Here is an 11,846-nt window from a genome sequence, read left to right as displayed (position 1 = left end):
GAGCTTGTCTCGGTCACGTGATACGTTACCGCTAAAATTAAACCCACAAGCTAGCGAAATGATTAAAAAAGGACAGTTTCTTTGTGAAGGGGAAAAGGCCCAGTGAGGAGACAGAAGAAGAGCCTGTGACTTCCATGAAAAAGAAAGCTGCATTCGGGGTTAGGGGGCAGAGAGGATGTTACGAGGACGCTGCTAATAAAGTTGCATACGAGTGCACAGTGGATTCACGTTTATTATGACAATTAGAAAATAGCACAGTTTTTATGCCGATTGCATCATTTTATTTTTTTGCATTTATACGCCACACCTTAAAGGCTGGTCCGTGGAAATATTGTCTGACATTAAACCGGTCCGTGGCACATAAAAGGGTGGGGACCGCTGCTGTAGATCATCTGGGTGGATGTGATTCACCAAAAGTCACGTGAGTCTCTGCAACACAAATACCGAAACCTATTTTTTTATTGCTCTTCCCGGAATAAGACGAAGCTCCAGGAAATGTCTGGGCAGTCTATATATACCCGTCCAACACCACTTACGGAGGCATCGGTGATGGATTTTACATATAAAAACGGTAACACAAATCCCAAAGTAAAGCGAAGAGACAAACTAAAGAATTCCCCCTGCGGGGGTGGGCAAAGTGAGGAAGATGGATTGCCCACCCCAGCTGAATTTGATGACCAGCGACCCCAAAGTTTGGTGAGTCAGAACAATTTAAAAATACATCTCTACCTGTTACTTTTTTTGTTTGTTTTTAAATACGTGATTGTGTATTGATGTATAAACGAGTAAATCTCAGGTGGTACAAACATCAAACCACATTTAAAACAATATGTAAAAACCAAGATGAATGTTTAAATGTATAAACACGTTATCTATCAGTGATGTCAAAGTATCACAGAATATCAATCAGGCCACTTAAGAGTTTAGCATGTGAAGTAAAATCTTTTATTTATTTTATTAACAGTGCATTACTGAAACAGCTGGGGGAAGGGAGACATCTGAAACTACTTCTGAGGAGATACAAATCAGCTGCTCACCTGAAAGGTACAAATGTTGTGTTCCCCCTACTTATGTCCCATTAAAACTGTCTGAAGATCGTGATCAGCAAACCTAACGCCAGTCATCAGTGAATTATGTCATTGAAATGAATGGGAATAATGCATTTAAAAGTGTCTGAGCTTTCATTGTAATGTGGATTTTTATCTGTCTATATGATCGATTGCGTTTTGTGGCTGAAGTTAATTCAATTTTATTTGTTCTACAAAATACAATTGTAAACATGCGCTGTGAAATATGACAGATTTCAGTTCTCCCACAATTTAATATTTAACAACTCACTTCTCCACTACTCCTTCAGGACTCCTATCTACCTTCACTGCTCATTTGGCAACAATAAAAAACCAGAGATAACGTAAGTATCAATCAAACTTAAGTTTAATTTAGGATGATCATTTGTTTTAAAGGAGAAATTGATTCATTTTCACAAGTACAGTTTCACCACACATTCATCAATTTATTAGAAACCTGGCAATCATTTTGAGATTTGCATCAACTGTTACAATGACTTTGGAGCCTGATAATGATGAGCGAGAATGTCTTCATTAATGTGTGTCAGAGAGGGTAGTAATATTCTTGAATTTGATCATCTGCACTTCAAACTCTGCCAGAGAATATTAAGACACTTATTTTATTTAACAAGTTTGTAACTGAAATGTTATACAACAATATTCAGCACATGAATTTTTCTCACAGACTAACTTAAATCCAACTTTTTTCACCCTTCAGCGAAAAACATAGGAAGCTGGAGCATGCCTCATTTTACCTGGAATACATGGGTTTTTTTAATTTTCCATTTCTTTCCAAACAATGTGAATTTGAATGTCCTCACTTGATTTCATCCAATGATATCAATAATTATAATATTGGAAATAATACAGAACAACCACCTATTCTACATGAGCACCGAGAATTTTTTGAGGACTATTGTAGGCAACATGGAGAAATGACAAATCAGCATGCTTTCGCTGTTATTTATATGAAAGGCTCTAAAAAGACATTTTCTGTTTCTAAGCCGCATTTTCGAAAAAAATCTGGCGAAGACAATGTCCATACAGAGGAGATATTATTAGAAGATATGTGTATTTTTATGGAGGAGAACAAAAATGGACCACAATTGGTAATTGAAAGTATTGTGATCTATACACTTAACAGCCCGTGTATGAAGAGAGAAAAGGCCGATAAACAGCCCTGTATGTTTAATCTCTTCATGAAAGTCAGTCAGTGGTACAGTGAATATAGAGTTTTAACTTATGTTTACTCCTCAAAGTTTTGGGGACCATTTGGGTCAGGTTTGCTAAATAAACATAAAACTCCAAAACTCCAACTTCATTTAGAATTTCCCAATTTACTCTTCCAAGTAAACAGTAAATACATTAATTCAAATTCACAAAAAATTCTCCAAAAATTAGCATCTGAGCTTGATAACAAAGATAAGAATATCCTCCATACTTGCCTCAAAAATGCTACAGTGAAACTTAAACAAGAAACTAACAAACATTTGACCTTTCAAAAACATTTGGAAGTTGGCAGAGAAATAATTCTTTTGTTAAAATTTCCTCCACAAATCGAAGCAAAAGCACAGGAATATTTGATCAGTGTTTGGAATGACGCTGTTGAAAAGAGTGCTTCACAACATCTTAGCCAAAAAGTTATTCAAGTTTTGAACCATGTAACTGTGACCTCTTTTCTACAAAAATTTAAGGAAAAGCTGGGTGATGAAAGCCCTATAAAATTTTTTCATGTCCCTCGTGAATTTCTGAATCAGTTTTCACAAAATTCTTTGTAAGTTGTTTCCTCTGTTTCAAGTCGCTGGTAATAAAATTAACTTTTTATAAACTTTTTTTAAGCCTCTGTTTGTTTTATTTATTGTATCTGCCAGCGGTTTAACCATAAGGGAGGGGTTGGATAATGGAGAGAGAACAGAAACCACAAACAAGCTAAACCCACTGTACGATAGGAAATAAGACCCCGACGTAGTTTCCTTTATAAGTAGCTTTATTACTGATACATGACCAGGTTAGATACCTTTGTCCCAGCACACATACTGCAATCCTTATGACACGGAGCTTTGAGAATTGGCACAAACAATATACGGACGAACATCCTTGTTCACAATACTGATTTTTAAACAGAATGTAAACAATAAATATGCAAAAAAAATAAAATAAAACAAGATGAAACACAGCGTCATAACTGGTAAGTTCAAACTGAAATTATTTGAATCAAGACATCTCATTTTTATTCAGTGCAAACATTAATTGAAGAGCTTTTGTCCCTAACTCGGTTTCTAACCAATGTGAGTGGAAAACACAGGCAGGTGTGAACACAGTTTATCTTCAAACTCCTTTCTTTGATGTAGGAGACTTAAAATGTGTCACGTGACAAGACAGAATGTAAATTAAGCACGTTTATTAAAATATCATTTCAACATCAAAAGTCTAAAATATGTATGATTTGTCAAGACTAAAAATTATTCTTAAAAAAAAAAAAAAAAAACCCACAAATGATGAATAAGTTAGTAGGATGTCAGCCCAGAGAATGAATAAGGCAAGCAATCTCAGACTGTATATGTACAGTTTACTATTTACATCATATTACATTTTGTGTGGGAACTTTGACAGCAGTTGAGGTGGGCTTTGTCTCCCCCTACTGGTTCAAACTGCACACAGCAGTCATCTCATCACTGAGCACTCATGAAAAACTGTGCCCACTGTCGTGGTTAGACACCAGAAGAGTCCATCCCACAACTGAAGTCCAGTGTGTTTGGAAACACCTACAGCCTGCTTCGACACTCCCTCCCTCCTGATGTTGCTTTTGGTTGAAATATTTCCATATTGCTTTGCTTTTTTTTTTTTTTTTTTTTTTTTAAATGAGGCAAAGTAAAATTGGTGGCAAAGTGCAGCACTAGTCTGTAACTTCTCGTTACCTCAAACACTGGCAACACTATGACTGCTGTATTTATTAGAGGGAGAGTTTAACCGTCACTCAGGTACCGATCACCTTAAAGAGCCTTGGCTATGCACAGCTGATCCCAGGTATTGCTAATATTACTTGACCATCTGAACTGAATAAAATGGAAGCTATAAATTAATGACCTTGGATGAATACAACCTCCGAGTGATGTCTTCACTCCATCAGCAGCACTGTACATGACTCGACAGCCACATTAAAAGCAGTGAGGAAGAAAGTTGCTCTACATGAAATCTGAACCTAGCAGAGCCAGATTCCCTCAGAAGGGTATTAGGGAAGCTAAATTTCCTAAGGTCTAAAAATACTCAAAAGGATTAAAATCAAAAAGGTTAAAAAAACTGGAATGAAAACTGGCAATGATGAAAATTAGTCAATGCAGGCCTTGAAGTCAAACCCATCTCACTCTGTGGTGAAACAGGAGCCAGTTTTCGGTGAGGATTTCTACTCAGAAGAAAAACTGGTTACTCAAATATGGGGACCTAGGAGCAAATAGTAATATTTTATGAGCAATATTTCAACAACTGTCTCAATCAAGACGGCTATCAACTATTATGGGGACCTTCCTTTATGCGTATGGGTTAAAGAAAGACGACGCATCACCAGTAAGAGCACTAATCAATTTCAGACAGGAAAGAAAAAAAAAAAAAAAAAAAAATCTAAATCCAAGTCAGTAGGACAAAACAACCTTGTAAGGAGATGGCCACATAAAGCTACAAACCAAGTCTGCATTTTGCTCTTAAAAACTAGCGCAAGTGATGTGACTGATAAATATACATGAAGTGTAACAGAAGAAGAGCCTGCAGGCTGTGGGTGGACTGAGTGTAGGCCGGTGGATGAGCACAACAGGCCTCAGGGTGGCGTCTCCGCATTATTAGCCGTGGTCTTTTTCTTGGTTGGTTTCTTCACCGTTTTAGTTTGAGCCTTGCAAAGAGGGAAAAGGGACAGGACGTAGACAACGATAAAGAGTATTTAATAGAGCAGATTAGACACCAGGAGGAAGAAGAGTTGAGAACTGAACTACTTGAGTGGAGGTTTAACTTTGGCAACACACCAGGTCTTACAGTATGAGTGACATGTTTTTCTTTGGATGGAATGCCGTCAAATCTGCTACAGTTCATGATCACATGGTCACAATTTAAGTTCTTTTCAACCGCAGGTATGTTTACCATGTTCAGGTACCATTAGACGAAGTGTACATGCATTGTTAGACTGTCCTAATTTTAAGAAGTCTTTGAGTATGCACTATGGATTCTTAAAAAAAAAAAAAACACACACACACACACAACACTAAACTAAATATCTATTAGATTCTGTAAAAAGGTTTTGGTAAAGTCAAATGGAAAGAGACCACACCCCGTTTTATAAAATATATGCAACAGGAAAGCCTCCTATGCTTGCTGTAAATGGATTTGTTATGATTGAACAGACATTCTGAGTTTCTTTAGGAGACCGTGCCCTTCAGATGCAGGTTTCACATCTGGGATGTGTGTGTGTGTTGGGTCTACCTCTGTCTTAGCAGCAGCAGGTTTCTTGGTTGCTTTGACACTGGTCACACGTTTGGGGACTTTGTCTCCAACATCTTCATCAGAGTGTTCAGTCCTTGTGTCTGATTGGTCAGAGCTGTGTTGGGATGATGTTTCATCGGCGAGGGACACGGCCGCCAATGAGCGGGCTGAAAGGTTGGATAAAAGTCAGTGGTCATCACTAAATCACTCTCTGAATTAATGCGGTTCTTTTCAAACATTAAATGTCCAATAGGTGGCCCTCTTTTTCAATTCATTTACACAACTTGTCCAAAAGAAAATACTGTACAAAAGTCTGTTTTTGTGGACCAGTGCGTCACTGGAGTCGCAGCTCCTCACGCCACCCAGTGGATGAATTTCAAAGTTCACTTTTTGTTCCCAGTGTTAAAGCTGGTTGCCAGCTGTGAAATAAAAAGGCAACTAAAGAAAGAGGTAAATAAAATATATATGTAAAAAAGTAGTAATTAGTTATATACAGCATTATAAAATGATTCAATTATTTATAGTAAAGACTGAATATTATACATTTTTCAAATACTACATTTGACAAAATAAATAAATAAAAAAACTGTAAATGATACCTTTGAACTTTGAACTGTTATGTGAAATTAATTCTTTTGTTTGTACCATGTACAAGGAAAAAGACTGAAGTCAAACATATGACATAACAGCATTGCTGTTTATCAGGAGGACAGAAATGACTGAGAATGAGCGACTCCACCTTCATTATCTCTCTGTATTCAGTTCACAGCTCGTCAGGCCCACATATCCAGCCAGCAGTTAGTGAGACACAATGTCATCCAAGCTGCTCCTCCCACTGGAGTCACATGCTTCACCCCCCCCCTTTATTTGAATCACATGACATCACTTGGCTTGCCAGCAGAGTTGTGCTCTGATAAAAGTTAAAGAAAGCAAGTCCTCTGGGTGGGCCCCAGGACGTACAGTATGTACGAGTATTTATGCAGATGCTTCAGACAAAGCTGCTAATGAATCATTGTTGGAATGTGCGCGTTGTGCAGACTTACTTTGCCGTGCAGCACTGCTCTTGGTTCGGGGCAGTGTGCTGGCCCCAGAGCTCATGTCGTCCATGGGGTCTCGTCTCATGCGGGCTCCTGAAGCGTGCAGAGCCAGATCATCCTCGGTGTTGATGAGAGTGAGGTCCTGCATGCTAAAACTCCGCAGCTTGTCTGACAGCACACCCTGCCCCTTGGCATCACAACAAAAGAGAAGAGGACATGTAACACTTTATGTTACGCATTTCAAGCTATTTTCTTTTTACCCCCGAATCTAATCAAAAAAAAAAAATGTCCAAAAAAACACAACTGCCAATCTTTTCCCACGATATGACGATACATGACACTTGAATGATCATGAAACTATCAGGACTGTCAGGATTAGTCTAGTAAGTGATTTGTTGATCAGCAGAAAATCAATTGACAGCTATTTAAGTAACGCATTATCAACACCAAATATTGTTCTTTACAACAAATAAATTATCAAGCAATCATAAACAACTGCACAGAAAATATCTGCTCAAGATTCTGCATCAAACCTGAAATCACTGGTGCATGCCTGAATGAAAGTTAACTAAATTGATATTTTGACATATCTGTGTGACAAAGAGCTCTTAAGCATAACATCAATACTCCTAAACAATCTGGCTTTAATTAAGATTTCCACTGTTAATATACATCTCTGGACTCACTGCAGCTTTTGCAACATTTATTGGGCAACACCAGCAAGAGAGAGAGAGCTAACATTGCTTCCATTCAGGATATTACCAGATGGCTCCTGTTAATCAAAACAATGTTGACACAGGCTACACAGACACACTAAAATCTTTAAGTCCATTTATGTTGGATCAAGGTTTATATTATTCATTTATTTTTCTAAACAGGTTGTACGAAAGGAGCATTAAAAAAATATATATATATATTGAGGAATCTGATTTATGCCAAATAGATATCTGGAAATACAGCTGTAGCTTTAGAGATGGAAATCATCAGTTTTCCTCTTTAGCTATGGAGCCGAGTCAAAGTATGTACAACTTTTTGTCCTGACTCACACATAATCTGTTAAGACCTGGATCAAAGGCAGGAGGTCTGAAATGGGCCATAAGCACCCGTAACACAACCTACTAGGAAGATATTCCAGCAGTCAAAAACACTGATGAGAGCGTTGGGTCCACTTTCTAAAAATCATTGAACATCACCAGAGCACACGGCTGACCTTGGTGGCTGCAGTGACAGCAGCGTTAGCAGCCAAGTTGAGACCCCTCTTTCCAAACCTCATCATGGTCTCATAACTCCTGTCTTTGGCCTGTGCGATGTACTCATCTATCTCCTACAGCACAAAGAGGGAGAACACCACAAGACAAACAATGTAATCAATCAGGATTAAGCACGATCTGGGTAAGAAAAGAAAAATCAGGTCACTTTGATTTGTGGCCCAGTTTAAATTTTGAAGGGGCCTATTAGATTTGTAGCTCCAGATACCTTTTCTTTGTTGGAAAGGGTCGGGTGGACAAACTTGCGATAGAGAACACTAGAGCCCTTGGTGTATGGAGACAGGAGCCAGATCACAAAGGCAATCTTTAGCTCAAAGTAAAATGGAAACCTGCACAATGAAACATGGAATTATAACCGTGCAAGTTTAATTTTATGATACTAAGGAGAAGAAGAGATGCTATCAACAAAGATCATTCTACTAAAAATATCAAGCGCACTTAGCACCAGATACACACATGAATGCGTCTATTGATATTATATAAGCTGTTCATTTAGTTGGGAATTAGGGAGACAATCACGAGCAACTCCTGACTCACCATGACAGGAGCAGGTCTGTGGCTGTTTCTGCTGTGGTGAACAACGCAAACACTATCCAGTACATCATCCACTTCACCTGGACACACACAAATAGGAGGGAGACCACAACAAAAATAGCACATAAAAACCCACAGCTTCTTGTGCACACGTGCAGAGACACGTGGTGACCCACACACACGAAACATACCAACACGGAAATACAACATGTGTTTCAGTCCTTTCAGATCACATCAGCATGCATGGTTACTCTGGAGTCAAAGGAAATGTGGGGCATCTTCTAAAGATGCAGAAAAATAGGCACTATTTTTTTCAGATTAACTTGAGAGCCAATGAACCACGCATCACTTATAAGCAAACATAGTTAAATCATATTTTACACAGTAAAGCACTGGATGCTAAGTGTCCATTTAAGTATTAACAGACTACAAACCTGCAGCTGTGTAAACACAATGCTGAATCATTCAAATTAGAAATGAGCCAAACAAGAGGAAGGGAACGAAAACATTAGCTCTAAAAATGGCGTCCTTCGTCCCACCTCTCCGTTATTCGCTCCTTCTGTGGCTGTCTGCTTGAGTGGCAATTGTGTGTGTGTGTGTGTGTGTGTGTGTGTGTGTGTGTGTGTGGTGTGTGTGGGGGGGGGTGTTTCCATGGTAACCTGCCAGAAGGAGACTGTTCTCCACTGCAAATATAGGCAGAAGGCCAGAGTGCTGCTCTCTCCTCCTTCCAGACTCCCTCCCTTTCTCCCATCCCTTGCAGTGATGAGGTAAACAGGGAGGACCCGGTTTAGTTTACAGTCTCTGCAGCCGCTTTCAGACAGAATGAGAACCTACTGCGTTTTATAGAGATTTCCACAAGCAGCATCGGTCATGAGTTGCTTTTCAAAGATTTTCTTTTATCATAGAACCAGATCACACATTTCCCTTCCAGCTTAGTGCTGAAGTTATAAAAGCATTTAGAAGTAGTTAGAAGAGCATTTTTCTGCATCAGAAGTCAACATCTGGGGTTCATCAGTTAGTTTACAAATTCACAATTATACTACGAGTATAATGACAGCAGTCTGGGGCAAGACAATACCCCCCCCCGAAAAAAAAGAAGCAGGCATGAGGTCAAAAACAGGTCTGCTGTGATTTTGTAACCAGGTGATACTCACATATTCTTTCACATTCTTCGTTTTTACAGCCTTATATGATGAATATGCGGGGTACAGTGTCCCAAAGGCAAGGCTGAAAAGAGCAGAGGAACAGGGAAAGCTGCGTGAGCATAGAGGCCTTCAGTTTAGGAACGCAGCTTCTGGCTGCCGACAACTCACAAACAAGTTCCTGCTTCAAAATTAGGTTAGCCGTGTTTGCCAAGAGGTTGCTCTCTTTATTCCTTAAACACAGTCAATGTCTCCATGATTTTGATCTGAAGAATAGAGAGGTGATGGGAAGTGGCTTGTTAAAACATACTGGCTTGCTAATCCCATTGTCAGGAAAACTGCATTGACACAAATGGGAAAAACAAATGTCAAGGCTGCTCAGGGTGGGTCAACATGGAAAGCTGCGCTCAGAGCTGTGCTTTTGTAGTGCATTTGGTTGCGTCCTGTGCCACTGTGGTGATTTGTGCTGATGTGACAGGATGCTGAATACTCTGTGGTGGGCGAACAAGGGTTGGAGAGTCACCAGTTTGTGTGTATGCTGATACACAGTGTAACAATAACATTGTGTAATATGCTGATTGGGACTTTCAAACTTGATCCAAACTGAAGTAAGGATTGAATGTTTATCAAACCAACGCTCTCAGTGTGTGCTTGCAGCCTGAACAGATCTACTGTTTTTCTTTCTTATCTAAGAAAGTCCTCTGTCCCAGAATTTATCCAAGCTGCTCAGTCATGACTGCAGAGCTTCCCAGCTCTGTACAGTAAGATGAGACTGATACTGATAGGAGGCCTCTAGGCCAGTACACTCCCTCAGCAGACGCCCTCTGCCTTCTTGTGTCACCATCTACGGTTCACAGCTGGGTTGAGGGCATCTGTTCTTTGGGTCCTCCTCTTGTTGGCTTTTTACCCCCAAATCGGCTAAGTATTAAGGTTAGGACATGTATTTTTTTTTCCTACAATACAATACACAGCAAGAGCTAGCTGTGTATTCAAAGCAGGATAAAGTAAGACACAAATAATCTAGAGTCAGATGCACAGCAGCCATTATGAGGCATTTTCAGTCACACCGTTCGCCTCCCTGAAGAGCACTGAAGCTGAGGAGCCAGCTGGAAAAGCAAAAAAAGGTTTGCTAAAATTATGTAATCCAGGCAAGGAGAATATTTATAGGAATGAAAAACACCACTGTAGCTCTCAATCCACACAAAATGGACAGCAGCTGTGACTACAGGCACACCCAATGTCCTCAGAGCAGCAAGTTGACTTAAGACAAAATGTACTGAGCATTTTACAGCACATGTGTCTGCACAGAGGCTGAGGATGATGACAGCGGCCGGCTTTAGTTGAGTCATCCACACCAGCAGGATGTGACAGGTGGGAGCCGAGGCCCGATGCTGGACTGAGCACAGTGCCTCAAACATGCTGCAGTATTCAGTGGATACCTATTTCCCACATTTATCTGTCCAGTTCCTCAACGTGGACCCGATGATGACTGGGCTGCAGCCTTCATGTTAGCAGACGGAGCTGAGGTGCTCAGTCACCCCAGCCTGAGGTCTGAGGCCAGGCTGGCATTTCAACCAGCCTCCGGTTAGCCAGCATATGTTAGCTAACAGCGGCTAGCAGCCCGGACCGCATCTTAAAGGCGGACGGACGGACAGACAGACTGACTGTCAGTCAGCTAATAACAGGTCACCCATCACTGAAGTGTAATCACATACGGGCAGGAAACGGAGTGACACCGAGGATGAATGGAGGAGTTCGGACACGACACACACAGGCAGCCCGGCCCGTACTCACACGACTATCCTCGAAATGATCCAGGAAACCATCTTGGTGGACCGCCGACCGTCCGCCCTCTGCTTCCAGGAAAGGTACTCGGTTAGCTAGCGGGCGAGGCGGCCCCCCATTCCCCCTCCAGGCTGCGGTTCGTCGTGCTGTGACCCGGGAGGCTGCCCGGTGCTGCCGCTGAGCTCCGTGTGCTGCCGTCAGGTGGCCGAGGGGGAGCTGAGGAGGAGGAGGAGGAGGTGAAGATGAGCTGAGGAGGAGGAGGTGAAGCTAAACTGAGCTGAGGAGGTGAAGATGAGCTGAGGAGGAGGAGGAGGAGGTGCAGTCTGCTGCTTTCCTCCAACACATCCACTGCTGCTGCTCTTAAAGCGCCAGTCTGTCTGCTTCACACACACACACAGCGAGCTGCGGTCATCAGAGACCACTTGGTGATTAAAAAACAAACAAACTGTGATATAAAGTAAATTCATGCGCTCCTTCCTGGTCGGGTATCTGTACATCCAGGTGTTCCTGCCCTACCTCAGTGATCCACTTCATTCAGACGGCCAG

General features: G+C 40.9%; 2 protein-coding genes across 2 annotated transcripts; one reads left to right on the top strand and one right to left on the bottom strand.

Moving 5' to 3' along the window:
• The first annotated feature begins 503 nt into the window (after positions 1 to 503).
• Positions 504 to 2,900, top strand: LOC115050134 (uncharacterized). The gene is made up of 4 exons (XM_029512883.1): positions 504 to 696; positions 965 to 1,044; positions 1,358 to 1,411; positions 1,786 to 2,900. Exons 1-4 carry the CDS (start codon positions 550 to 552, stop codon positions 2,843 to 2,845), a joined length of 1,341 nt encoding a protein of 446 aa, XP_029368743.1. The 5' UTR covers positions 504 to 549; the 3' UTR covers positions 2,846 to 2,900.
• Positions 2,901 to 3,880: 980 nt separating this feature from the next.
• On the bottom strand, positions 3,881 to 11,648 carry reep2 (receptor accessory protein 2). The gene is made up of 8 exons (XM_029512886.1): positions 11,310 to 11,648; positions 9,528 to 9,600; positions 8,377 to 8,453; positions 8,048 to 8,168; positions 7,782 to 7,895; positions 6,578 to 6,758; positions 5,535 to 5,701; positions 3,881 to 4,950 (listed from the first exon to the last, which is right to left on the bottom strand). Exons 1-8 carry the CDS (start codon positions 11,339 to 11,341, stop codon positions 4,879 to 4,881), a joined length of 837 nt encoding a protein of 278 aa, XP_029368746.1. The 5' UTR covers positions 11,342 to 11,648; the 3' UTR covers positions 3,881 to 4,878.
• Between the last annotated feature and the right edge of the window lie 198 nt (positions 11,649 to 11,846).

This window comes from Echeneis naucrates, chromosome 10 (genome assembly GCF_900963305.1).
Source record: "Echeneis naucrates chromosome 10, fEcheNa1.1, whole genome shotgun sequence".
Lineage (NCBI taxonomy): Eukaryota > Metazoa > Chordata > Actinopteri > Carangiformes > Echeneidae > Echeneis > Echeneis naucrates.
This window is presented reverse-complemented; position numbering and strand designations above follow the sequence as displayed.

Coding starts and splice junctions, on each gene's coding strand:
- LOC115050134 (XM_029512883.1), top strand. CDS start 550: ATGGATTTTACATATAAAAACGGTAACACAAATCCCAAAGTAAAGCGA. Junction 697..964: donor ACCAGCGACCCCAAAGTTTG/GTGAGTCAGAAC, acceptor TTTTATTAACAG/TGCATTACTGAAACAGCTGG. Junction 1,412..1,785: donor AATAAAAAACCAGAGATAAC/GTAAGTATCAAT, acceptor TTCACCCTTCAG/CGAAAAACATAGGAAGCTGG.
- reep2 (XM_029512886.1), bottom strand. CDS start 11,341: ATGGTTTCCTGGATCATTTCGAGGATAGTCGT. Junction 7,896..8,047: donor CCCTTTCCAACAAAGAAAAG/GTATCTGGAGCT, acceptor TTTGTGCTGTAG/GAGATAGATGAGTACATCGC. Junction 4,951..5,534: donor CTGCTGCTGCTAAGACAGAG/GTAGACCCAACA, acceptor CCTCTTTGCAAG/GCTCAAACTAAAACGGTGAA.